This window comes from Gracilinanus agilis, chromosome 3 (genome assembly GCF_016433145.1).
Source record: "Gracilinanus agilis isolate LMUSP501 chromosome 3, AgileGrace, whole genome shotgun sequence".
Taxonomy (NCBI): Eukaryota; Metazoa; Chordata; class Mammalia; order Didelphimorphia; family Didelphidae; genus Gracilinanus; species Gracilinanus agilis.
This window is the reverse complement of record NC_058132.1, coordinates 491,082,097-491,108,363: the sequence shown is the minus strand read 5'-3', so window position 1 is coordinate 491,108,363 and position 26,267 is coordinate 491,082,097. Positions and strand designations below refer to the sequence as shown.

At 36.8% G+C, this 26,267-nt stretch overlaps 1 protein-coding gene across 1 annotated transcript in view; it reads right to left on the bottom strand.

Annotated features, from left to right (window-relative positions):
* The window catches only part of NPAS2 (neuronal PAS domain protein 2), a 269,033-nt gene that overhangs the window by 27,199 nt on the left and 215,567 nt on the right, over nucleotides 1–26,267 (bottom strand). Inside the window, exons 8-12 of the mRNA XM_044669305.1 lie at nucleotides 25,017–25,130; nucleotides 11,802–11,920; nucleotides 9,974–10,056; nucleotides 9,033–9,139; nucleotides 6,736–6,883 (exon numbers count right to left, since the gene is read on the bottom strand). Coding sequence (XP_044525240.1) covers nucleotides 6,736–6,883; nucleotides 9,033–9,139; nucleotides 9,974–10,056; nucleotides 11,802–11,920; nucleotides 25,017–25,130 — 571 coding nt within the window. The remainder of the gene's footprint in view (nucleotides 1–6,735; nucleotides 6,884–9,032; nucleotides 9,140–9,973; nucleotides 10,057–11,801; nucleotides 11,921–25,016; nucleotides 25,131–26,267) is intronic.

The following is a 26,267-nucleotide window of genomic DNA, read 5'->3' as shown; positions in this document are numbered from 1 at the left end:
TGTATCCATACACCAAGGAAATCACCAGTCTGGACCAGAAAAGAAGTAGTAGCAACTGAGCAAATGTTTTTGCAAAAAAATCCACAGGGGGAGATAAAGAGTTGCCCTATATTAACTACTCCCAGAGCGATCAATAAAAATCAACTCAAGTAATGTTATTTGTCTGAAGGATTGCATATTATCTTACATTCTAAATTCTATTATAAGAATTTTAACAGAGTGCTGTCCAATGATAAATCTAATATATTCTCTTCCTAGGATAGTTCCCCTCCCTTTCATTTACTAATTTGTAAAATCATCAGAGAATTTAAAAAACACAGTGTATCACAAAAAGCTTCCAATCTAGCTTTCTCTTAAGAAAAAAGGTTTATTATGCTTTTTGTTTTTTTTAAACCAATCATTTCTTGATATAATACATCACCCCATCCTGAACCTTCTCGTTTACTATCTTTCTTTAAGAAAATAAAGATAATTTCTGGTTTCTGAAGTCTCAGAGCTGCAAACTTCGATCTTCCCACACCTGCTTCAGTCTGGATTATGCAAGAGGGATAGTTTTCTCCCTGCACTCTTTATTTGAATGTAGCTTCACAAGATGTATTTGTGTTTGTATGTGTAGGGGTTTATATTTTATAATTAAATTCCTTAGAGAAGTCCATCTCCAAATAATACTAGAATGATCAGAGTATAGGTACAGTTCTTTCCTTCATCTAAGTGACCTATTCTCCAAATAAACCACCATTCCAAGATTACTAGAAAGAGTAATTCATTCATTTGCGCTCTCTTAATGGTTAGTGTAGATCGATTCAATTGTGATAACTGGTAACGATTTTGCAGGGGGCTGAAATAAAAAGATCGAATGAGCTGCAGCCTTTTTACCTAGTGTGCCCAGACACAGCTCAAGTTAGGCCACTAAGGTGCTATTTTCCATGTTAATTTATACAATCTATCCTCTGTTTTTTTTCTTGATAAAATTTTTACTCTAGAGCTATAAAGGACAAAAGGATAGAAGTAGAAAAGACAGGATATATGAGCACCTAGTTACTACAAAGGACCAGGAACTGTCAGTATTTTATAAAAAATTTGACATTTCTTTTATATTCTTATCCCCACTTACTAAAGAATAGGAACTTGCCCAAAGTCTTGCAAAAATCAGTGACAAAGTTAATTGTAAGCCTTCCTAATCTTTCTTCCTTTTTTTCCTTTTCTCAGTCAAGTGCTCTCATCTAGATTTATGAAAATGATTTATGTTCTTAAAGGATTTCTGTAGACTGAGAGAACAAATGAATGGTACTTTACCTTTACCCATTATAGTTGTCTTCCAATGTGTGATGTTTTTAAATAGCCTTGAATGTATGAGGCCACCTCTGAATTCCAGGAAGAAAAGAATGCATTCTGACAACCTAGGCCTAAGGACCACTGAAATGGGAGCCTCTTCTGTGGATGCTTTGAGAGCTTCAACACTCAGTTTTCAGCATGAGTCTCAATGCATAATAATGTAGGTGTGTGTGCATTATTTATGGAAGACAATATTCAATTTTCTTTTCTAAATGTGGATTAGGGTGGGCAGTGGATGGATAACAGAAATGTAGAGCAAAAAGAGAAGCTATGCATTTGCACACAATAGGTCCATGAAGCAATAATTTACTACATAATTCCCTGTGATGGCTCTTAAGCCTAAACTAGCTTTCAAAGAGTTCTGCTGAAAAATCAGGAAGAAATAAGAGATAGAGAGGATCATGGGAAGTAAAATACTTTTGATTACATTAAATTAAAAAGGTTTTGCACAAACAAAACTAATGTGCCTAAGATTAGAAGGAAAATTTTTTTTATGTCAAACTTCTCGATGAGGGTCTCATTTCTTAAAAATATAGGTCACTGAGTCAAATTTAGAAAAATATGAGTCATTCCCCAACTGATAAATGGCCTAGGGATATGAGCAGGCAATTTTCAGAAGAAATAAAAAAAAACTACTATCTGTAGTCATATAAAAAAAAACCCAAATCACTATTGGCTTGAAAAATTTAAATTAAAACAACTCTGAGGGACAACTTCACACCAATTAGATCACTAACATGACAGAAAAAGAAAATCACAAATATTGGAGAGGATGTAGGAAAAAAAGGAATACTAATATACTGATGATGGAGTCAGGAACTGGGCCAATCATTCTAGAGAATAATCTGGAACTATGCACAGAGACTGGAGGTCCTAGGTTCAAGTCCGGCCTCGGACACTTCTAGCTGTGTGACCTTGGGCAAGTCACTTGACCCCTACTGCCCACCCTTACCACTCCTGGGCCAAGGACGGTCCCTAGCCCAGATGAAAAAGGAGGAGGGTTGGGCGTGGGGCTAGCAACCCCACCCTGTAAAAACTACATCTGCTAAAGAAACTGCAACCTAAAGTAGGGGCAGCTGGGCTAGCTCAGTGGATTGAGAGCCAGGCCTAGAGACGAAAGGTCCTAGGTTCAAGACCGGGCTCAGACACTTCCCAGCTGGGTGACCCTGAGCGACTATGTGTCCCATTGCCTACTGGTTGTGGCCCTATGCTCCTTGAATGGAGTCCCAGGATAAAAAAAAATGCACAAAGCACTATAACACTGTGTATATCCTTTGACCCAGCAATACTAGGTCTGTATCCCAAAGAGTTCAAAGAAAAAGGAAAAGGGCCTGCCAATATGTACAAAAATATTTTTTTGTAGTGGCAAAGAATTGAAATCAAAGGGATGTTCATTAATTAAGGAATGGCTGAACAAGACTATTACCCTATAAAAAATGATGAGCAGGGGGCAGCTAGGTGGCTTAGAGGATTGCGAGCCAGGCCTACAGTCAGCAGAGGTTCTGGGTTCAAATCTGTCCTCAGGCACCTCCTAGCTGTGTGACCCCTGGCAAGACACTTTACCCCAGTTGTATAGCTCTTATTGCTCTTCTGCCTTGGAACAGATACTTAGTATTGAGTCTAAAATCGAAGGTAAAGATTAAAAAAAATGATGAGCAGGATGGCTTCAGACTTAGATTAACTAATGACAATGAAGTGAGCAGAACCAGAACAACATTGTGCATAGTAATGGCAATACTGTATGATAATTAACTAAGAATGACTTAGCCATTCTGAATAATACAACTATCCAAAACAATTCAGAACTTGTAATAAAAATCCTATCAATTTTCAGAGAAAGAATTAATAAAGTTTGAGTGCATATGGAAGTATAGTTTTTTTCACTTTCTTTACTTTTTTTGCTTTAAAAAATTTTGCAACATGGTTAATATGGATTTATGTTTTACATGATTTCACACGTATAACTGATATGACATTTCTTTCCTTCTTGGGTGGGGAAGAGGAGGAAGGGAGAGAACTCTGTACTCAAAATGTTTTAAAAACTAATAATATTAAAAATAAATAACAAATTTATCTTTTTTTAAGAAAAAGAGAATTTCAGGCATTGGGAGTAAAAGACATAATGTGTAAAAAGAAAGTAACTTTGGAAATTAAAGTATTAAATGGATCATTCAACCTAAAGCTATATAGGACTTCAGAGATCATGTGAACCAACTCATATTTGATCAAGAATAGTGCCTATGATATCCTTATTGAGTTGCCATTTAGCCTTTGCTAGAAGTTTCCCAATGGGCAATCATGTCAACAAGCATCAATTGTCTACTATTTGCCAGGCTAAGAGCTAGAAGAACCTATTACCTTCAAAGGCTGTCCAATCCAATTTTGGATAGAACTAAATATAAGGAAAATTTTCCTTACTTATGAAGCTGTGGTCTCTTTGATTTTAGAGTTTCCTTCAATAATGCTGATTCTAACCCTTATATATCTGTCTATCCTGTGAAACTTTCATTGATGTCCTCCAGGAAGTTTACCACAGGTTGTCCCCCAAATGGATTAGAGACCTTCCTTGCTTCCTCCTAACATTTGAGGCTTCTAGAAGAGCACTCTGGTTGTCCACTTACCACCTCTCTCTTTCACCATATGACCAGTCCATCTTTCTGTTACAGAATTCCTTGATGACATTTTTTTTACTTTGTTCTTTGAAGTTCTTTGTGGTTAGATCTTGCAGCTTGATCACATATATCACACAAAACATACTCCTTTCCACTGATCTGCTGGTTATGCTCATCTTTAGTTCTTCAGAGGCAGTGGTATTCAGGTCTTGCTGCTATGTAACAATACTAGTAAAATGTTTGTGTTGAAAAGATGGGCCTTTGCTGTTGTGGGAAACTTGGGTCAGTAAAAAGTACTTTAAAATTTATTGAATGGGGGGCAGCTGGGTAGCTCAGTGGATTGAGAGCCAGGCCTAGAGACGGGAGGTCCTAGGTCCAAATCCGGCCTCAGACACTTCCCAGCTGTGTGATCCTGGGCAAGTCACTTGACCCCCATTGCCTACCCTTAACACTCTTCTGCCTTGGAGTAATACACAGTATTGACTCCAAGACGGAAGGTAAGGGTTTAAAAAAAATTTTATTGAATGATTCCAGAAAAACCTGGAAAGACTTTCATCAACTGATGCAAAGTGAAGTGGGCAGGAGCAGGAGAAAACTGTGCATAGTAACAGCAATGTTGTATAATCTTTAACTGTTAATGACTTAGCTATTCTCAGCAATACAATGATCCAAGAAAACTTCAAAGGACTTATGATGAAAAATGTTATTACCTCTACAGAAAGAACTGATGGAGTCTGAATGCAGATCAAAGCATACTGTTTTTCACTTTATTTTCTTTGTGTGTCTGTGTTTTTTAGATATATCTTCTACAAAATGACTAACATGGAAATAAATTCTACATGATCACAAATGTATAACCTATATCAAATTGTTTACTCTCTCATGAAGGGGGGAAAGGAGAGAGAGAGAGAGAATTTGGAATTCAAAATTTTAGAAAATGAATGTTAAAAATTGTTTTTATATATGTAATTGGGAAAAATCAAAATATTACCAAAATAAAAAAATTTTTGGAAACAATCTAGCCAGTTCTTATCTTTCCTTTCAACTCTGGGCTTATTTATTGATGATATTATCCATCTGTATTATTTACCCCCAGATTTGTCTGGCTATCTGCCTCTTTCACACACACAATTGGAAAGCAATAGGAATTCTTTATCTATTAGGTCTTTCCTGTTTCAGGCCAAACACTTAAAAAAACCCCTTCCACCTTCTTTTTTAGGATAGATACTAAGTATTGATTTCAAGCGAGAAGAGCAGTAAAGGGGTCAACAATTGGGGCTTATAGGTTTACCCAGGGTCTCACAGCTAAGAAGTGTCTGAGGCCAGATTTCAACCCAGGACTACCTGGCTCTTTATTCGCTGAGCCACCTAGCTGCCCCATAGCCTACCACTTTTGATTGATCATAGATAGAGGAGAACATGGTGTCTTATGGCTTAGTAATCAGCATAATGTCATCTTAAATTTGTCATTCTGCAATTGCTATGTATGGCTCCTACTTCTGTGGCCAACTAGAATTCTCTATCCATCTTCTATATAAGATGTTTGTAGATAGCTTTCATGTCTCCTCTAAGTCTTCTTTTCTGCAGGTTACCCCCTTGCCTCAGTTTTCTCATTCAGTCCTTTCTGGTATGTTTTTCAGTCAGTTCTTCAGCTGGCTTATCCTCTTCAAGGCTTTAGTTTTGTACATTTTTTCCAGAAACGTGGTGCCTAGACCTCAACATAAAACTTGAGATGTGGCAGGATTTAATCCTTTCTTCTAAGTATTATGCTTCCCTTTTGGCCAATTTTTGGCCAATATGCCACTCTGTTGATTCACATTGAACTTTTGGCCTACTAAATCCTGTGTAGCTTTTTCTGAAGAAGCTATTGTCTTGGTCTCTGTAGCCCTACCCCCATCTTCTATTTGTGAACTTGATTTTCACATGTGTATGTATGTGTGTGTGTGCATTACATGACCATGCATATAAATTATATTTTATTTCATTTAGTCTCTCAATCCAATCCCATTGAGATCTTCTTGGCTCTAGGATCTCTGTTATTTGATGTGTTCACTCTTACCCCGGGTTTTGTGCCATCTGCAAATCTAAACAAGCAAGACATTGACGCCTTTATTCAACACAGGTTTCTTGACTCTGACACTTAGCAACTGTGATTTTGGGCAATTCCCTTCCCTTCTCTAGGTCGCCATCTGCTTTGTATAACGGGGATAATTATTTTTCTTCTTTGCCTGTAGGACTATGGTAAAGTCTGCTTAACTGACTGTTGAACTTATTTCTATTGAATGAACTCTAAGCTTCTTAACATATCCCTAGTTCTCTCCTCTCTGGTGTCCATTGAATATATTTATTAAGTCCTTAAAAGGAATTATGGGTTGAACAGTATCATTTGAGACCAAATGTTATAATTCAGGATCCTTAGGTCTCTTGGGATGGGATAGAAAAGCTGGTTTTGACCATTTAGGCTTCTGTAATTAACCCAGTAATTGTGAAAGCCCCATTTTCCTCTGTAAAGTTTGCCCTAACTCCTCTTAATTCTATTGCCTTCTCTCTGTTAATTATTTCCTATTTATCTTGTATATAGCTTGTTTGGTATGTTGTCTTCCCCTTAGACTGTCAAAGCTCCTTGAGGGCAGGAATTGCCATTTGCCTCTTTTTGTATTTCCAGCACACAATGCCTGGCACAAGGTAAACTTAATACAAGTTTATTGATTGATTGCTTGTGATAGAGATGGCCAGAGACACACTGATTGATCAGTTGTAACCCAAGTGAGAAAGGCATTTACTGTACCTGACTACAGTGTGTGTGCAGACAATGAACTCTGGCTTGGAATTCCACTGATGGTAGGTGATGTAGTAATGGGTCTGGAGCCATATCCACTGTTGTCCTTTGGTCAGAAACCGATAACAACAAGACTTTCCTTTGCCAAACTGCATCACTGTTAGTAGAAAATGTACACTGCATATAACAAATTTTAAAAAATGTGAAAATGATCTCTTTCAAAGTTTATTGTAAAAATATAATTAATGATTTTAAAAATGATAATATCAAACATGGCTTATGCCTCTCATCTCTTTGCCTTAAAATTTTAGGTGAAAGCAGTATAATTATAGGTTTAAGAAGCAGAAATCTTATAATCAGAATTTTTCTTCAACTCAAAAAGTTAAGAGGCTTCTCAAGCATAGGCAGATTCTGCTACATCTTAAAATAAGTTTTAATTAAAAACAGCCCCAGATTTTCTGAAACATTATCTTGCAATCTCTATTGCGTTGTCTTTGAAGATACTGGGGAGCCTGGTAAGGGATTCTGGAAGAAATGGACCCTCAAATAGCACTGACAGCTATCAGCCTTTGGACTAATTTTGTGACTGTCCGTCAGCAGCTTATGCTTAGTCAGTGCAGCCCCACAATAAAATTTGTGTCATGTGGAAATCTTCTCCCCTCCACCCAATCCCGCATTATAGCTTTGATCTGTCCAGCCTGACATTCCATTTGCTAATGAGAATTCTACAGGATGTCTATAGGCATCCTCTGAATAAAGAAGCTGGCAATTTACTAAATTGGATAGGGAGGAATGTTTGATCCTGGGGCCAGGTAACAAGGATTTAACATTTCTTATATGAATACATAAGGATAAATCACAACTAGAAATTTAAGACAGCTTAAAACCTAGATAGTCTTTGGGAGAATGCAATATTTATTTAGCCAAGAAGCACAGAATACTTAAAAGTAGGTTAAAGAGGGCAAGGATGCCTAATCTGTGCTTATATTGAGGCTTCTCTATCCCACCAAAAAATAATGACAGACAACCCAATTAAAGAAGCAAACAAAAACACCCCTAAAGTCTTTTAGAAATCAAAAAGATTTCTTCAAGGAGAAGGGATTGTGAGGTCAGCAAAGTCAAAGGCAACTAAATGGCTTATAGCTTTAAAGATTAAAGTAATACTCTAACAGCTAATCTTGATGAATACCCAAGGGTATTCTTCCCTCAACAAGCATTAGAATTGAGAGGTTATAGTGATTTCTATAAACAAGAACTATTTTTAGAAAAAATAAATTGATTGTGAAATTCATCTTTTTAGTATCAGTCTTCAGACTTACTTTTTTGAAGCTCATAAATGATGGGCAGCTAGGTGGCACAGTAGATAGAGCACAGAGCCTGGAGTCAGGAACACCTGAATTCAAATTTGGCCTCAGATCCTCACTATCTGTGTGACTTTGGACAAGTCACTTAACCCTGTTTGCCTCAGTTTCCTCATCTTTCAAATAAGCTAGAGAAGGAAATGGCAAACCACACCAGTACCTTTGTCAAGAAAATCCCAAATAGGTTCATGAAGAGTCAGACATGACTGAAACAACTGAACAACAACAAAAGTAACTAGTGGATTGGAACTAAATTTACTACAACTAATGAAAAGGGGCTATGATACTGACAAAAGTATTAGATATGTGAACAGTCTGATTTTGAAACTTATACTATGTGATCTCCAAAATGTTGCCTTCTTAAAAGCAACAACAACAAACAAACAACCCTTACCTTCTGTCTTAGAATCAATACTGTGGTATTGGTTCCAAGGTAGAAGAAGAGTAAGGGCTAGGCAATGGGGCTATTAAATGACTTGCCCAGGGCCATACAGCTAGGAAGTATCTGAGACTAGATTTGAACCAGGATCCCCCATCTCTAGGTCTGGCTCTCAATCTATTGAGCCACATAGCTGCCCTTGATTGTTCTTACATTAATTTGTATTCTCTTGGCACAGTTAAGATGGGCAATGAGGAAGGGACTCAGAATATGTTAGGTGGCAAGAAGAAACCACTTCAGAGTTAGAAATTCAACATGTGTTATTCCTGTGTAATTGATATGTATAGAGCTGAGAGTTGCTTAATCCTACAGTCATCTAATTTCTCCAAAAGTAAGCATTTTCTCAGGACCACTCCAAAGGATGTATGATACCTCAAAACTCTAAATCAAACCAGGAAGTGAACTGACTTGCAAGGACAAAGAATTCTAATTCTCCCTGTTAGGGCACATGTAGCCCATACCTGCCAAAGAAGGCTGCCCCTGAGTTTAAATGGTGTTATACTTACAGTGTTCATGGCACCGGGCTAGGAGTTCTAAGTCATCTATGTGATAATAATCATAGCCGGAAGTACCCAGCACTTCAAAAGGCAAATATCCTATGATTGGTGGAGCTCTGCAGAAGGACGAAAAGAAAACAAATGTGGCCTATTTAATTTTTTAATATTTTTATCCTTTATAATATAGCCTATTTTAGAAACTGATTGTAGCTGGCCCTTTTATTTACCATAAGGTATTCAGCATACTTTATGTTTGGAAGAAAAGCTAGATCCTTATGGTCTTTTAAGGGCAAAAACAAAAAAAAAATTTCCCATAGCTTTGGAAAAGTTTAAAATGGGATGAAGCTACATTTCCCAAAGATCCATGGGAATGTTCTCTAAATGAATAAAATTTTCCTTGGGTGAATTTTGGACAAATAAGAAAGAGTATAATTTTTAGATAACATTTGAAAAATCAGAGAGTGAATCAGCCAGTGATCAAAACAAACAAACAAACAACAGACCAAAGTAGCCATGAAACAAAACGGAGAGGAAGAAAAAAGGAAAGTTTAGTATTTGTATTAAATCAGTGAAATGTAAATTAAAGGAAAAAATCAGGATGGGACTTAAAAGAAATGTGATCAGACATTTCCCTGATGTCCCTTAACTTTCACAAAGACCCAAAAAGGAAGGACTGCTAGATTTAAGTGTCTTGTCTTTGCAAAGATGGTTGAGTAGGCAAATGTTTCATCTCCTCATGGGGCTGCCTGACCCAGAGTACAATAAAGCCATCCTAATGCAGAGGAGTGAAGTCAAAGTGAAACTTAGCATCATACTTGGGTGGGAATGTTTATTCTTACAGCCCAGATTTCATTCTCCTTCAAATGATCCTCGCCTACTTTCCTCTCTCAAGAGCACACAAAGAGCACTTAAAAGGAGCCCAATTGAAATCTGTTTTGATGTTCACAAACCTGTGATCCAGAAATAAAAATTTCCATTCCAGGCTATGTCTTGAAGTGAATTCCTCTAAAGGTTCTTCAACTATGCACATTTCCTGTAGCAGGAGGAGAAATGTTCATTACTGAAGGGTGCCAGATGCTCAATCCTGCTTTGTCAGCTTTTGCTTCAGAAGGATACGTAGCAGGTGATAGGAATAAAGAAATTAGTAACTTCCTAAGGTTCCAAGTTGGGTTGCAAGGAAATACAACATTTGTAGCTAATTTCAGCATGTCTTAGCACTAAATTCATTTCACAGGATGAGGAAAAATACAGGAGTCAGAATGCCATTTCACTCCCTTCTCATGTACTGTCCATATAATAAGGATCAGCTTTTTTTTTTTTTTAAACCCTTACCTTCTGTCTTTGAATCATTACTAGGTATCAGTTCCAAGGCAGAAGAGTAGTAAGGGGTAGGCAACTGAGGTTAAGTAACTTGCCCACACAACTAGGAAGTGTCTACTTGGCTGTCCCTTTAAGGGTCAACTTTGGAGAAATGGCATTTAATCTGGAAGCCCCCAATATCAATCTCATGGGGCAGCTAGGTAGCACAGTGGATAGAGCACCAGAACTAGAGTCAGGAGGACCTGGGTTCAAATTTGACCTCAGACACTTCCTAGCTCTGTGAAACTGGGCAAATCACTTAACCCTGATTACCTAGCCTTTGCTGCTCTTCTGTCTTTGAATTTATTCTAAGAGAGAAGGTAGGTAAGGGTTTTTTAAAAACCTAGTCTCATATAATATTAATATATGACAAAGTAATCCCACAAGAGCCAAAGATTTCAATTTTCCCAATCTTATATAGTTGATTCTTATTCCTGCTTTTAAAGACGCCAATATTAAAATCTGATTTGAGGTTGGTAAGACCTGAGTTCAAATTCAGCCTTAGACATTTATTAGCTGTGTGACCTTGGGCAAGTCACTTAAATCTCTGCCAGCTTCAGTTTCCTCATATGAAAACTGAGAATAATATACCAGCATCTACCTCCCAGGGTTATTGTGGAGAGGTGAGATAATACTTATAAAATGCTTTACAAACCTTAAATACTATATAAATGCTTATTATTAATATTGGAATAGTTGGGATTCAGCCTACAAGACTGAAAAGTGCATTTGTATACTCTGCCCTTTAGTCGACTGTTCTCTTAAAATATGGTTTCAACTATGGAATGGCAATCAGGTGAAGGGGCAGATTTGACTGTCATAAGTGATAAGTGAAAAGGAGACCTGGAAGAAAAAAATTTGAAGTATTTGGATCATGGACTTATCTTTTCCCCAAGTATTCTCCCTCCATCCAGCTTCCTCCCTCCTCTCTGCCATCCCCTTTTCCCTGACCCCAGACTGAAAAATATGTTTTGCCTAGGAGAATAGGCATTAAATGGAAGAAGCAAAATGAGATACTTCTTTTAAAAATGTGAATTCATCAGATTGGTCAGTCAATAAACAAGCATTTATTGAAAATTTAATGTATTCCAGGCTCCGTACTAAGTATTGAAGGATACAAAGAAAGTCAACCAAAACAAAATAAAATAAAACAAAATCCAGTTGCTGAGTGATAGCACCCATTCTTGTTTGCTGCAGCCGCAGCAGCAGCAAGGCACAGGAAGGACCCTCTGATCTGGCTGTGGAATCCCACAGGGACTACCTAGCTCAGATATCTCTCTAAATTGTCCATGCTCTGCTTGAATGATCTAGATTTCGATATGAATGATAGGACGGTATATAACCCTGGTGCAGGAAGTTCAAGTATATGCAGTGTTTCTGAGTATTTCCCATGACTAACATCTCACAAAGGGTACTTGCCTTTAAAAACTGGGGGGTGGCCAGACGAACAGTTGCGATGAAGCAGATTTGCTTTCCTAGTGGTGAGCGGTAAGCCCTTGTCACTGCATTGTCAAAGCCATTACAAGAAGGGGTAGGCACTGGGGAGAGAGAGAGAGAGAGAAAAGAAACCAAACATTTAGCGTATCTAGCTTGTCTAGAGATTTCTTGGTCACATAAAGCAACAAAATGGCAGAAGTATGCATGACTCCTGTAGTTAAAACTCCTACCATCTTGTGTTGGAGGGAGACATCTCAGCTTTTTTTCTTTTTTTTTTTTTTTAATAAGAAATGACAGTAACCTCCTTACCAAAGCTGAACCAGCATTTACTTACAAATGCACTTATTAAGCACCCACTAGGTGTCAGAGATATGAATAGAAAATGAACAGTGTATATGCTGCTCTCAAAATTTATATTCTTCAAGGATGGTAAGGCTATGGTGATTTCAATGTGATTTCACTGACAGAGAGAAATCCTGAATGACAAAACAAACTCTTCCAAAGCATGTCAACATTCTTCTCTCTACTTTATAGCCCTATAGCACTTAAGAGGTTAAGTGACTCACCTGGGATCACATAGCCACTGTACTTGAACCCAGACTGAATTTAGATCCAAGGCAAACTCTCCATCTACTACACTGTGCAGTCTTCTTTTTACACACATACACACAGAGCATTATTGTTTTACAACTTACCATGACCCAAATCATTTACTACCAAGCGGTCAGCCTAATTTTGATGGGCTTATTGTGCATCCCTAGGTTGGTCATTGGAAAATAGACTCAGATTATTGCCTAGGGCCATACTCAGAGCCTTTCCATCATGATAAAATCTAACAGATGATCTATATTTTATCAGCACACCCTTTAAGAACCTAGGGTCACGCCTATGCCAAAAATGAGACATTTGAGTAGGAATTAGGGGAAAATGTCTTTCACTATAGTCAATATGGTCCTCAGAATATATTTCTGAGCTTACAAATTTTAAACATGGTTTAAATAGGGAAGCTAGGTGGAGCATTAGATAGAGCACCAGGTCCAGAGTAAGGAAGACTCCTCTTCTTGAGTTCAAATCAGGCTGCAGATATTTACTAGTTGTATGATCCTAAGCAAGTCACTTCACCCTCTTTGTCTCAGTTTCCTCCTTTGTAAAATCAGATGGAGAAGGGAATGGCAAGCCATGCCAATATCTCTGTCAAGAAAATCCCCAGTTGGGGTCATAAAGAGTTGAATATGACTGAAATGACTGAACAAACATGTTTGTGATGGCTGCGTGGTATAGGGAATAGAGAGTTGGCCTCAGAAACAAGGAAGACCTGAGTATGAGTCCTGTGTGACACAGGGTAAATCATTTAGCTTCCAAGTGCTCTAGGTAACTCTTGAAGACTCTAAACTACAGAGAAGGTACCTGAATTGGTACAGGGGTTTCCTCATCTGCACATTCTCTACACTAATGAAATCCTAGGTCTAGAACCTCTCCTATTCTAAATATGTTTATTAATTCCCTCCTTTTCCAGCCTTAAATCTATGATCTTATGAAACAATAGCAAGAAGTATTTTGTATTATAAAAAATTGAGGCACATTTTTGAAGTTGTCTCAAAACCCCTCTTTGTATTTTAAGCTTTCCAGGAATTTTTATTTAATGCATTTGCTGCTGTTGTTAGTTAATGTTTTCTAAATGGCATTGTAACATGGGCTTCTGTTCACTAACAGGAGTAAAGCCAATTTATTACAGATGCTTTCAGGATTCATTCAAACCAACACCAATAAATGTTTCAAAACAAGAATAACAAAATGTGTGAGAGATAAAAAATAAGTGGCCTGTAGAGAATTCACATCTGTCATTAATCAGTTTAGACTATTGTAGATCCTTTTATAGAGTGAGCCAAAAATCCTATGGAGGGGGGTGGGGTACTACATTAGGAAACAAACTACAGATGTGAACATCTGCATTTTTTGTATAATTTTTTTTCAATTCCCAGATGTGAAACATCTTTTCCCTAAAGTAGAGACAAGATTGGACAAATAATGGCAAAGTAACTGAAATCCCATATCTCCTCTCCACCCATCCACCTTTTTGGTGCAAAGACTTCATGCTAACCAAAGATTTTAAGTAAAAGCTGGGTTTACCTGCTCCGTCAGCAAAAGCTTTCTTCTATATGTGATGTGGGTGAGGAAAAAAGGAAAGAAAAAGGAAATAGGAAACACCTGCCCCAACCAGTCATTTCCTCTTATTATAAATGCCACTGCATATGAGGATGTGAATTTGTGCGGTGGAAATAAAGCAGATGTAGGCATGATTTCATTCTGGCTTTGCTGTCCCTCTCTTACTCCATTCTTACTTATCTTTTCATCTGACAAGGATTTTAAATTTCTAGGGCTTTTCAGGTGAAATTCTAAGCCCAATTAAGAAGGTTTCATTATTTATGCATGGTTATAGATCTGATAAAGTTGTTTTATTAATGAAAATGACAAAACACCACTCCTTTAAATAAGATTTGGCCCCCACAATTTAAACTTGATCAAGGACTATAGTAAATGAGTAATGAAATTTAGCTAGGGCCAAAGGGAATTACTTCAAACATTTTGTAGACTGCCTTTGAAATGTTTTTACTTACAGTAGGAGTCTCCTTACATATCCTACAGATAGACACAGGAATAATCTGTACACTAAGACTTAATCATATTTATCACTTAAAAAAAACTTCTCTAGCACTCTTTATCCTTAAATTACCTTAGGAGTATTAATTAGAGATTTAATTAATTAATTTAATGAAGTAAGGGAAAAAAATCTGTTTTTCTTTGATTTGGGGGAAAAAGATATCTGGATTTCCTGAGTCTTTGATGGAATTAGTCACCAAATGGAAAAAGGTGCCTGGTTTCCTTAGACTTTTGAGTATTGCCAAAGCTGGGTGAAGAATTCAGGCAATTATCTGGATAATTCAACAAATGATTAGTTCTCGAGTTAACATAAAAAATTTTTCCCCTTCTAAAATTATATACACAGTTACTCCAGTTCCTACTAACTTTGTACATATAAGATCTGGTACCAGTACTCCATATGAAGTCAGGTACTCTATTTCAATGTGATAAGCAAATCTTCCAGAGAATCTATAAAGCTCCATGTTTTCACCTGAATACAATCCTGTTTCTTTGGATTAGGGGGTTCCTTGGATACCTAAGTAAAGGAAGGAACCTAACTAGCTCCATCACCAACAGATTGAAGCAACTTAAAAGATCAGGAAGGATTTTATAAGAACAAAAAAGACCAGAATCATTATTTTCATAAATCAAGCACCAGAGAACCCCCAAATCAGCCATGGCAGAAGGTAGAGAGTTTAGGTAGGAGAGGTTTTAGGTGGCCTGGGGATTTGTGGCAAAAGGTGGAAATAGAAGGCAAAAATGGGGATGAGGGTATTTTAAAACTGCTTAACTGCACGAGAAGAGAAATGGGGATTTTTGGCTTCCTTTCATTTTGATTGCATCTGACATTAAGGCTAAACAATTATGTATTCTGATCAGAGATGGTCTGCATGTGATAAATTGGCTACAACAGCTGTAGGGTAACAGCTAATAGACTACAAGGATAAAGACAAATAGCTTTGTCAGCACTTTCCAGAATAAACAAACAAAAAAAAGCAGGTGTACTTCTGTGAAAGACTTCGTTTGGATAAAATGACTAGAAACAATAGTACACTTTTACTAAAGGAAGAATAAAGGCCCCAAATTCCCATTTGTGACAAATGTTCAAACAGTTCAGGCCACTGTTAGGAAATTTTCACGGAAAAGTAATCTTCTGTGTATTCATGAGGAATCATCTCCCACTAATTAAACACAATTTTCTGTCTTGTCTTTTCTCCCTTCACAATATGCTTAGTTGAATGCATTATGAAGAGCTAGGTTATTGGGCTTTTTGGAGGACATCAGCAAAATAGCAGCCCACTTCTGGCCAATGCAGGCTGTCTGACTTGCCAAGGTAACTTTTGTTCTCTTCTTTCCCACACTTCTTCAGCTTAGAGAAGAGAGACAAAGGGATGATGACTGAGGGGTAAGAGACTGACAACTGTCCAAGGGGCTTGGATGTTGTCAATTTTGGCTAATGCTTTGCTCTTAATTATTTCTTATAGAGAAATTTAGGCACATTTAAAAATCTACCACTCCCTACATTTTCTGGGTTTTTGCTATTATGTGGCCAAATAGGTCAACTTAACTGCATCACAGACTGTGAAGGAGAATAATATGTAATTCAGAATGGCAAGAAAGAATGTAGTCAGTTTCTGAAGGATTTTAAATGCTAAAGGAGTATATATTTTATCCTAAAAGTGATAGGGATACTATATATAGAATGGGTCCATTATCTAGCAGAGAAAGCAGGAAGATACTTGGATGAGCAATATATATTTCCTTCTAATTTTAATTTGCTCAGTTTTCATAGCATCCTTTTATGTAAAGAACTGAGAATATTTTATGATCATGTACTGCAAAATAGTAACTTCTGATCACAGTCTTCTGGATGATGACATTAACTATTCAAATGAAAACTCTTGTAAGACTATGCAATTTACAGATAAAGGAAAAGAAACTTCTCCATTAAAGTTAGAGGGCGCTCTTTGCTTCTTATTTCTAGGAACACTGTAGTAAATGGGTTGGAAACACCAATGAAGATGGTCCTACTGGTTGCCAAATTCGGATCTTCAACCGCAGAAAGGTCAGGCACAATGGCCAACTTGTTCTTTCACCTAAGACATCTCAATAAATACAAGTCAATTAAAAAAAAAAGGCAATTATCCAAAACCATAAAATGGGGCAACCTCAGTTAGGTTATTTATTTCTATTAATAAATCCCATGAAACATATGAAACCTGAGGGTTGTATAAGTTAAAAATTTTCTGAATTTTGCCAGAGTGAATTTCAATTCTGGGTGTGTGGTTAGAGACTGGTAGGTAAAATGAGGGCAAGGAAACTTTTATACTGTGGTGTGTGGTTTCTGGAAAGCCTGGAGGGGAATGTTTACTGAGGGTGACCTATTTGGAACCATACCAGCCACTTTTGAAATACTGCTTTCTGGATCTCAGACAGACAAATATTTGATTCAAAATCTGAGGGAGGAGTATTAGAGAAATAATGAAGGAGTGCCTTCTTTCTGGCATAAAGTTGTCATTTAACAACTTTTGTCAACCTATTAGGGCATGTTAAATCAAAATTTGTTTATCGTCCCTTTAAAAAGAATCCAATCTTTCCATCCAAATAAAGTGGAACAAGTTTGGCTGGAGGGACAAAATGGGAAAAAGAGTTTTGGTATAGAATGAAAAACTTGACCAATCATGATTCAGAAGACATTGTGAGGAGTTAAAAAGGTTAAGTTTCTTCAACAGATGTAGTATTTTTTTTCTGTCAGGCAATACAACTATGTAGCCCTGGCCAAGATGATTTTATTTCAAACCTATTTCAGGAAGACAGAACAAAAAAGCATTGTCCAGCCAAGTGGTTAATGTTCACCTCTATAACACAGATGTCATGAAGAATAAAGAAAATGTTTATAAATGAAGATGATGGAAAATGTGGCCACAAATCTAACTTAGATTTCTCTAGGAAGTTTTATTTTGACTGGGTTGACTTGAAATAAAAAAAAGCAAAATCTTTCATTTAAGATAGAATTTCTCTTCTCATCTCCAGTTATATAAACAAACAAAAAGAGCCCATTTCTCATATTTGTTTAAAATCCCCATTTAAAAATAAAGAGACTTTCCCTAACCCTTTTCTAGAGCATCTGTGGTGGATGATACCTTTCCTAAGGAGTGACCAAGATGTGCAAATATCAGGGCATGAGAAAGCTCTATTTTGCTGAAGTATTTGAGCAATGGCTGCTGTGTTGATATAGCTAGAAGTAAAACAGAACTGGGTGGGTGAGAGGAAGAGTTGCACAATTACCTGCTGAATTTGGAACTGTCCAAATGGATAAATCAATCTGGGTAACTCAAGCAGAGGTGCTTCCCCCTCCTGACTCATGGCCTCAATTCATATAAAGTGTGCACTTCTAGGTACATAGCATCCTGAGATTCTGAATACTAATCAGAGAAATCTCTGAATTGTCAGGAAAGGCCTTGCATGTAGATAAGAGTACAGAGCTATCTTCAGGATGATATCACGGTGATATCTGAGCCATGTAAAAGCCTTCTTTATGCTAAATTCCTCTCACTGATGCCGACAAAGTGTTGGAAGTTACTCTGAGTTAAGATCCCTATTAAACTTAAAATATTATCTGGGAGAAGTAACAAAGTAAGTTAAAATTGGCTATTAATATTTTAGCTCACACTGATTTAAAGGATTCTCCAACCCAGCCCCCTCCTCAAATCACCTGAAAAGGTCCTAAAAGGATAATAGAATCATAGATTTAGATCTGGATTCACCCTCAGGGGTCATCTAGTCCAGCCTCCTCATTTTACAAGAAACTGAGGTCTAGCAAAGTGATGTGATTTGCCCAAGGTTGCACTGGTAATAAGTAGTGGAGGCAAAACCAGAACCTAGATCTTCTATCTACAAATCCATTGTTCTTTCCATTGGACCACATTACTGCCAGAGATATCTGTGATAGGGAGATGGGAATGAAAAGAAATGGGGTACTTCCAGAGAAGGGAGGACCAAGAAGAGCACTAAAGTGAGGAAACAGTATAAAGATACTAAGTCCCTAAGAGGAGGACACAAAGATAGAAGGAAGGGAAGAGGAAGGGACTTAAAAAAAAAAAGACTGTAGAAATAGTCTGTATTAGGGGTTCTTGGCCTTTCCTGCATCATGAACTCCTTTGTCAGCCTGGTAAAATCTATGGAAGACTTCTCAGGCTAATGTATCATAAAACACAGAGGATTAATAAAGAAACCAATTGTATTGAAATATAGTTATCAAATTTATGAAAAACAAAACAAGTTCATGGACCCCAGGTTGAGAACCCTTGGGTCTAGATGGTTTCTGGTGTGTATTTCAAGATCACCTAAAGATGGATGGTACCATATAATCTGCCTTTGGAGAATGAAGAATAAGCTTTTCCTAGTATAATGCTTTTGGCATGTATAATCAGCTCTAACAAAACTTAATTTTTTCATTTGTAAGCTTCCTACTTCCAATGTCCACAACAATAGCACTAAACCCTCTCCAAAAAAATCACATTAATTCAACACATTTTTAGGCACATAGAATCTTAAGTTGAGAAAAGAATAAATGAATTTCAGCCAGTTAAATGAGTTTCAGATATTCAAAATTAAGTCAATGTATTTCCCTGAAAACCTCTAAAACATGATAAATGTCAGCAAACTCCAAAGTGAAATTCAGTATCATCTTAATGGGATTTTGGAAATGTAATTTCACAAAGGATTCAATCTCTATACCTTATCAGCCAGTTATATAGTAGGAAGGTTTTCTTTAATTATACAGGTACATTTCTGTCACTTAAAAACACTAGAGTAGTCTCCATAGCTCTCCAAATCTCTCAATCTCTCCCTCTCTGTCTCTGTCTCTGTCTCTGTCTCTGTCTCTGTCTCTGTCTCTCTCTTTCTCTCTCTCTCTCTCTCTCTCTCTCTCTCTCTCTCTCTTTCTCTCTCTCTGTCTCTCTCTGTCTCTGTCTCTCTCTGCCTCTATCTGTCTGTCTGTCTGTCTTTAGGTACACCAGGGTGCATTAAGACTTTCTCATCAATTCATGATTATCCTCTAGGACAGTGATGGGCAAACTTTTTAAAGAAGGGGCCAAAGGAAAGGAAATGCTCATCTGTCAGTCTGTTTCTAAGGCAACTCTTTAGAAGTTTCATTGTATTGTATCCTACTCATTGTGATTGTCAGATTAGGAATATCACTGCTGGATAGAACATTTCATGTGGCCTGTAGGCCATAGTTAGCCCATCACTGTTCTAGGATATACTATGCTGTTTCAAGGGATATAATGTAATTATAACAAAAGGCAGTATGGTATCGTGGAGAGAAAGTCAGTGTAAGAGTCCAGAAACCCTGGGTTCAATTGTTGCCTCTGACAATATTGGCCATGTGACCACAGGGTAACTTCTTTAACCTCTCAATGCTACCCCAGGCCACTAAGTTTTAGGACAATGGAATATATGTATTGGTGAAAGGAGTTTCCTCACTGGGAGTTCCTTATTCTCATGAAACCATAGGTCTGGACCACCCTCCCCCCAGCCAATATAGTTACTGTGCAAGGACCTTAAGAAAAAAAAATTAATATTGTTTTTGTTGTCCATTTATTTTCAATTGTGTCCAATTCTATGAGTCCATTTGGGGTTTTCTTGGCAAAGATACTGGAGTGGTTTGCTATTTTCTTCTCCAGCTCCTTTTAGAGATGAGGAAACTGAGGCAAACAGGGTTAAATGGCTTGTCCCAGGTCATATAGCTAGTCCGAGATCATATTTGAACTCAGTAAGAGGATTCTTCTGTCTCAGACCCAGCATTCTATCCATTGCACCATCTAGTTGCCTCTAAAAACTCTTTTTATATTAGTCCAAATATAAAATAAATCTGAAAGGGACATTAAAAATATGTGCACATATGTGTTATAATGTAAATCAGTAAGGTGTGATTATCACCAGATTTCCTATACTGTCACCTGGGATTCCCTTAGAGGTAGGGGAAATCAGAAACCCCACAGAGGGGATCTTCCAGATAGAGGGCTTAAATAACAACTATTCAATTCTTTTCTTGGTTCAGTAAGATAGTCATTGGATGGACAATGAACAAAATTCTCATCTCTTTCCAATTAAGGGTGGCCGGTCCCTAATTTAACCCACTATGTTTAATTTAAGGAAGAGCAAAGGAATGCTGATTTCTTATCATTCTGACAAATACTAAAAGGAAGGAGAGGCACAGGGTAGAGTTTCCTTTTAAGTACACTGAACTCTGGAAAGGACTGTTCACCATTGTCTCCAACAGCAGCTTCATTTAATCAATTTGAGAATTGGGCAGGGGAGAGCCAGGAAAGAGTAGCATTATTGGATACTTGGCATCTCATTCAGTCAAGAACTGCGTAAAGCATGGGGCCTACCTCTTTGATCTTAGTTAACTTTATCTTTTGTTCCTATTTTCTTCTCTGTTACTGAGCTATTGCTTTTATATCTCAGAGGCTTATTACCTGCCATGAAGAAGAAGGAAGACCTAAATACATGGTAGCCTAGTACAGAAATCTTTTCCTTTGCTTCTAGACATTGGATAGTTTTGCTGAAGGACAATTGTGATAATTTCAGCATTCTGGCAAAATACCTTTGATAGCTCCCTAGTACCTACAGGATACAATAGAAACTTCTTAGCTTGGAAAATTCAAAGTCTTCTGTAATCTGGTTCCAGTTTACCTTTCCGGGCTTATTTAACATTAATTCCTTTCACACAGTGCATGTTTCAGTTGAACTGACTTACTTGATGTTCTTTAAATTTAGCATTCTATTTCTTAAGTCCAAACCTTTGCATATGTTCCTGCATGGCTCAGCTGATGTGCGATATTCTATGGAAGCTGTTTTTTGATTTTCCCTAGCTGATGGTACTGTCTCTGCTCAAGTAATCATGCAAAAAGTTAAGTATAATTGTGCTACAAGAAATGATGAGCAGGATGTTTTCAGAAAAACCCAGAGAGACTTACATCAACTGATGCAAAGTGAACTTAGCAGACCCAGGAGAACAATATATATATATATATGTACATATATATATATATGTATGTATATATATATGTATGTATGTATATATTATATATAATAGTAACATTGCATGATAATCAACTATAAATGACTTAGCTATTCCTATCAATACAAAGATCAAAGATAATTCTGAAGGATTTCCAGAGAAAGAATGGATGGATACTGAATTTAGATCAAAACATACTGTTTTTAACTTTCTTTTTTTTTAATATATCTTTTTTGTGTCTGTATTTTCTTTCACAATATGACTAATATAGAAATATGTTTTGCAGGAATGGACATAGAAATTGCTTATCTTCTCAATGAGCAGGTAGGAGAAGGGAAGGAATAAGAGAATTTGGACATCAAAATTTTTTTAAAGTTCATTTTTTACATGTATTTGGAAAAAATAGGATATTTTAAAAATAAAAGGTAACATATAGGAGGGGTATTATCAGAGGATAATTGGTACTGGAAAAAAGGTCACTTTAACAATAAAACTTGGACTAACATTTCATAGGAAAGACTGGGGAAAGGTTAGATTTGGATTTTAACTTGAAAACGAAACTAAAAATTATGTTTATTTTATATTTAACAAAATTTTCTTTTCAATTGAAATTGTGTGGTGCTAAATCTTAGACTGAATCAAATGTTGGTTTTATTGGTATATTTGTTCCTCATCAGAATTGATAGCATATAGCATCCTTCACTTTGAATTTGCTTTTCTTAACATCAGTCAAAGAGGGTTTTCCTTTGCTGTAAAAACATGTAGGCTTTTATAAATTTTCTCAAGGCCGTCTCTACATTCTTTGATATTCAAATCATTTTCATGAGAAACACTTAGCAACGATTAGTGAAAGACTGACCAACAAAGATGGTAACCTATTGAGGAGGGATGAGTGTTTCAACGGGGTCTAATTTTATAAGAATTCTGTTTGTTAGTGAACATTTTTATGTTTTCACAACTAGTAGGGAGACAGTCTGATACATTTGATAGATATGGCTTAAGAGGGAGGAAATTCAAGGGTTCAGGTCTTGCCTCTGAGACATAAGGCTAACTTAAATCACTGGAGAAGCAAGGTAGAATTTCCCTTAACTTAGTGGTTAAGGAACCAGGGTTAGGTTCAAGTCCTGCTTCTCATATGTATTCGCTGGATCACCTAGGGTAGTGTACTTCTAAATGTATCAGGCAACTCTAAGATGCTAAGAGCAGAACAGCTGCTGATCTGCTTTGGTAGAGGGGACTTGATCATTGGAAGCTCCCTGTCCCAGGGAATCAAGTCAGAAACAACATAAATCACAACTTTGTTGCAATGATGGGGGATTCAAGTAACAAACACTGAGATAATAATAGACCTCTGTCTATACATTTTATACAGAAGATTGAATGTAAGTACCCTGAAAGAAAAGTCTGTTTTTTATTTGGTTTCATATGCCTAGCACCTAACATGGTGCTTTGCATTCAGCAGGTGCTTAATATGTGCTTGCTAGATTGTATTGGTTGATTAGTCAATTTTGACTCATGGTTCTGTGTACTGTCAAGTCAAGTCTTTACTGTCTTAAGACTGGTTTTGGTTGATAGATTGCTGCTTCTCTTTTTATAACATCTGATGCTAAATGGGTAGGAGATCTCTTCTCTGGACTGGTGCCATCTCTGATCCCAGTTGGGGGAAAAAGGCAACCAAGAAGCACCAGGAATAGAGCTCTCATAAAAATCATCCTATTATCATATTTAACTTTATATGTATGTATCAAGTTCTGAATATTGCATTTGAAAATAGTTGTAGGGGGCATCTAGGTAGCACAGTGGATAGAGAGCCAGGTCTTGAGTCAGGAGGATCTGGGTTCACATGTGGCCTCAGATACTATGTAAACGTAGGCAAATCACTTAACCATGATTCCTGTTCTTCTGTTTTAGAATGAATACTTTTTAATTGATACTAAGAAGATAAAGAATTTATAAAAATGGAGAAGAAAAGAAAAGAAAATCATTGTAGCAGGTTCATGTAATTTTTTTCATGTCCTTTTAAGCAAGCAAATATATACAAATAATATGTCAAACAGAAGATTCTGGTATCAACTGATGAAACTGGACAGTTTAAACTTTAGTATCCAATGGCATTAGTGTGGTTTTGGTCCAACTGGGTTAGTTTCATTGACTTTTTTGGGCTATGACAAGTTCAGGACTATCCAAGGAAAACCAGCCAAAATCACTGCCATTGCCCCATCTGTGTACCAAAGTCATCTCCATTTTGTGTCCATCTTTCTCTCCTTTCATCTTCTTACCTCATTCCTTCCTCCAAATCTCTTTTCTCTCTGTTAAAAATTCCTGTTATTTCCCCCCTTCCCTTTTTGTGTTTTAGAAAAAGAAAAAAAAAAAAAGGTAAGTTTCTTGCCCAGTGGTGAGATTTGTGAAAGAGTAAATACCTCCATAGAATTTAAGCTACTTGAGGGCGTGGACTGTCTTTCATTTTTGGCTGTACCCTGAGAGTTTAATATAGTACCTAGGATACGAAAGGCAAAAATGCTTGTTGATTGATCAGCCAACAAAGCCCTCCCCCCTTCCAAATAGATCAAGGAATAAACTTCTCTAAGTAGGGAAATATAATATTTGATGGGAAGGAAGAATGGCATAGTGGAAAGAATATTGTCCTTGAAGTCAGAGGACTAGATTCAAATCTTGAATCTGAGGCTTATTACCTATGAAACTAGCTTTGGGTAAGTCACATAAAATAAACTCTGTGGCCTCAGTTTCTTAATTTGTTAAATGAGGAAGTTAGATTAGTAGCCTCTGGGACCCTGTTCAGCTCTAGTTCTATGATCTGACAGTATTTTAGTTTGCTGGCAAAAATCCCTAGTTCAAATTTTATTTGAGACAAAAGTGAAAATAAATCTGGGGGCTTAGAAGTCATTTTATAGTTTGGCACTCTCCAGATACACTGAAATATATAGCTAAAGCAATTCACTAGGTAATTGATGCAAATAGCTTGCTTTTCAGAAATTAAAGTTTCTTAGTCTAGATTTACACTGTATTTGTTAACAGATAACTGTAAAAACATTGTATTTCCCTCTGCCTAATTAGAAAGAAACTTAGGCAACTCTCAGTCTATGTTACCAAGCCATCGGTACTGAAACATTTTAATGGTAGTCTAGTTGTAACAAGGGTGGAAGAGGGGGAATCCAAGTTTGTGGATGTTTGAGTGGGAAAAAAAGGGCTCTTTAAGCTAAAGTGTGTATATAGGATAAAAACCTGTTATTTATTAACCATAAGTTGTTTCTGTTAAAGTACACGATTATTTTATCAAACCAGAAAATAAATACATGAATAGCCAGAATTTCAGTGAGATCATGATCTGGCACAAACCAATGTAAGGGCATGCTCTTCTCAAGCTTCTGGTACTTTTTATAAATATAAAGATGTATTTCAGGGGCTCTAAAATTCAAGCCAAAATATGAAAAACACATTTGCCCCAGTAAGCACGTTTCCATGATAAAAGGCACTGTAACATGGGTATGACAATTAAAGCTTACCATTGTTGTAGGATCGAAAATTTCCTACAAATTTTATGTATTCATATGTTGGAAATTCCTTTGGGTTCAAACTGCCTCTGAGAAGATGACAATAAAACTCTAAATCGTTGTCAGCTGGATCATTAAAAAGAAAAGGAAGGGAGAGAGGAGATATAAGCATTACACAGAAACTAGACTAAACAAGTGGTGTCTTTGTGAAAACTCCTACGTGAATTTAGTCTGTTCAGACCCTGCCAGGATATTTCTCTCATTATGACTGACTAGTAGGCCCTGTTTATAACCTTTGCTCTATAGATTTTTCTTTCTAAAGTTCATAGACATTTCATACCCCACATTTGGACACAATTAGTCTTGATTTGCTCACAAACGTCTGTGGTTGATTATGTCAGCATAGATTAGCTGAGGTTGCTTTTGTATGGCATATTAAAAGTAAACTCCTCAATAAGCCTCTCTTTCTCTTTCATTTTTTCCTGCTTTGAAGTACAATCAAGGGGATGACAAAATAAATTGTCGTGGAAAATAGGCTAAAACTTGAAAACATGAGCAAAGAATCATTGCTACTGTAATAAATGTAATTTTATATGCTTCACTAACAGACATTTCACTAAGTATTAAAGGCTAGCTTTATGTGTCTTTATGGGGACAAAAATCTGTCTAAATGAGAAGTCTGGTCTGACAAAAGACCACAATGTCTTCTTCTGCCAGACATCTAGATTACAAACAAACCAAAAAACCAGTAAAAAATTCAGATGTATTTCAATATTCAGATGTTTGACATTATGTAGACAAGGCATCTGGATTTTTGATAGAATTTTTCAGTTTTTCATCCAGATGTTTGGCACCATGTAGACAGAGCAACTGTTTGGCCTTGCAAGATGAGTGGATAGGTTAGGGATTCTAGAATTCATTAATCACCAGCAGAATCTCTGCCTCATGTAACAGATTCTTTAGTTAAATATGAAATTGTGATAAATTCTAAAAGCTAAATTATCTCAAATTTCAGATGTAAAATATTTTTAATTAACTTAATTATTCTTTCTTTCATCTATTTTGCCTAGGTTGAAAATGCAGTGGTTACTCATGAACCTCATAGCAATATTGATCAGCAGAGAAACTCTACCATGCTCTGTTTTTTTCAATTTGGATCAGTTTGTCCCTTTTTAGGCAACCTGATTTGTGGCTCTGAAATCCCCAGGGACTCACATTTGTGCCAGACTTTGTGTTTTAGCTCTACTGAGGCTTAGAACACCC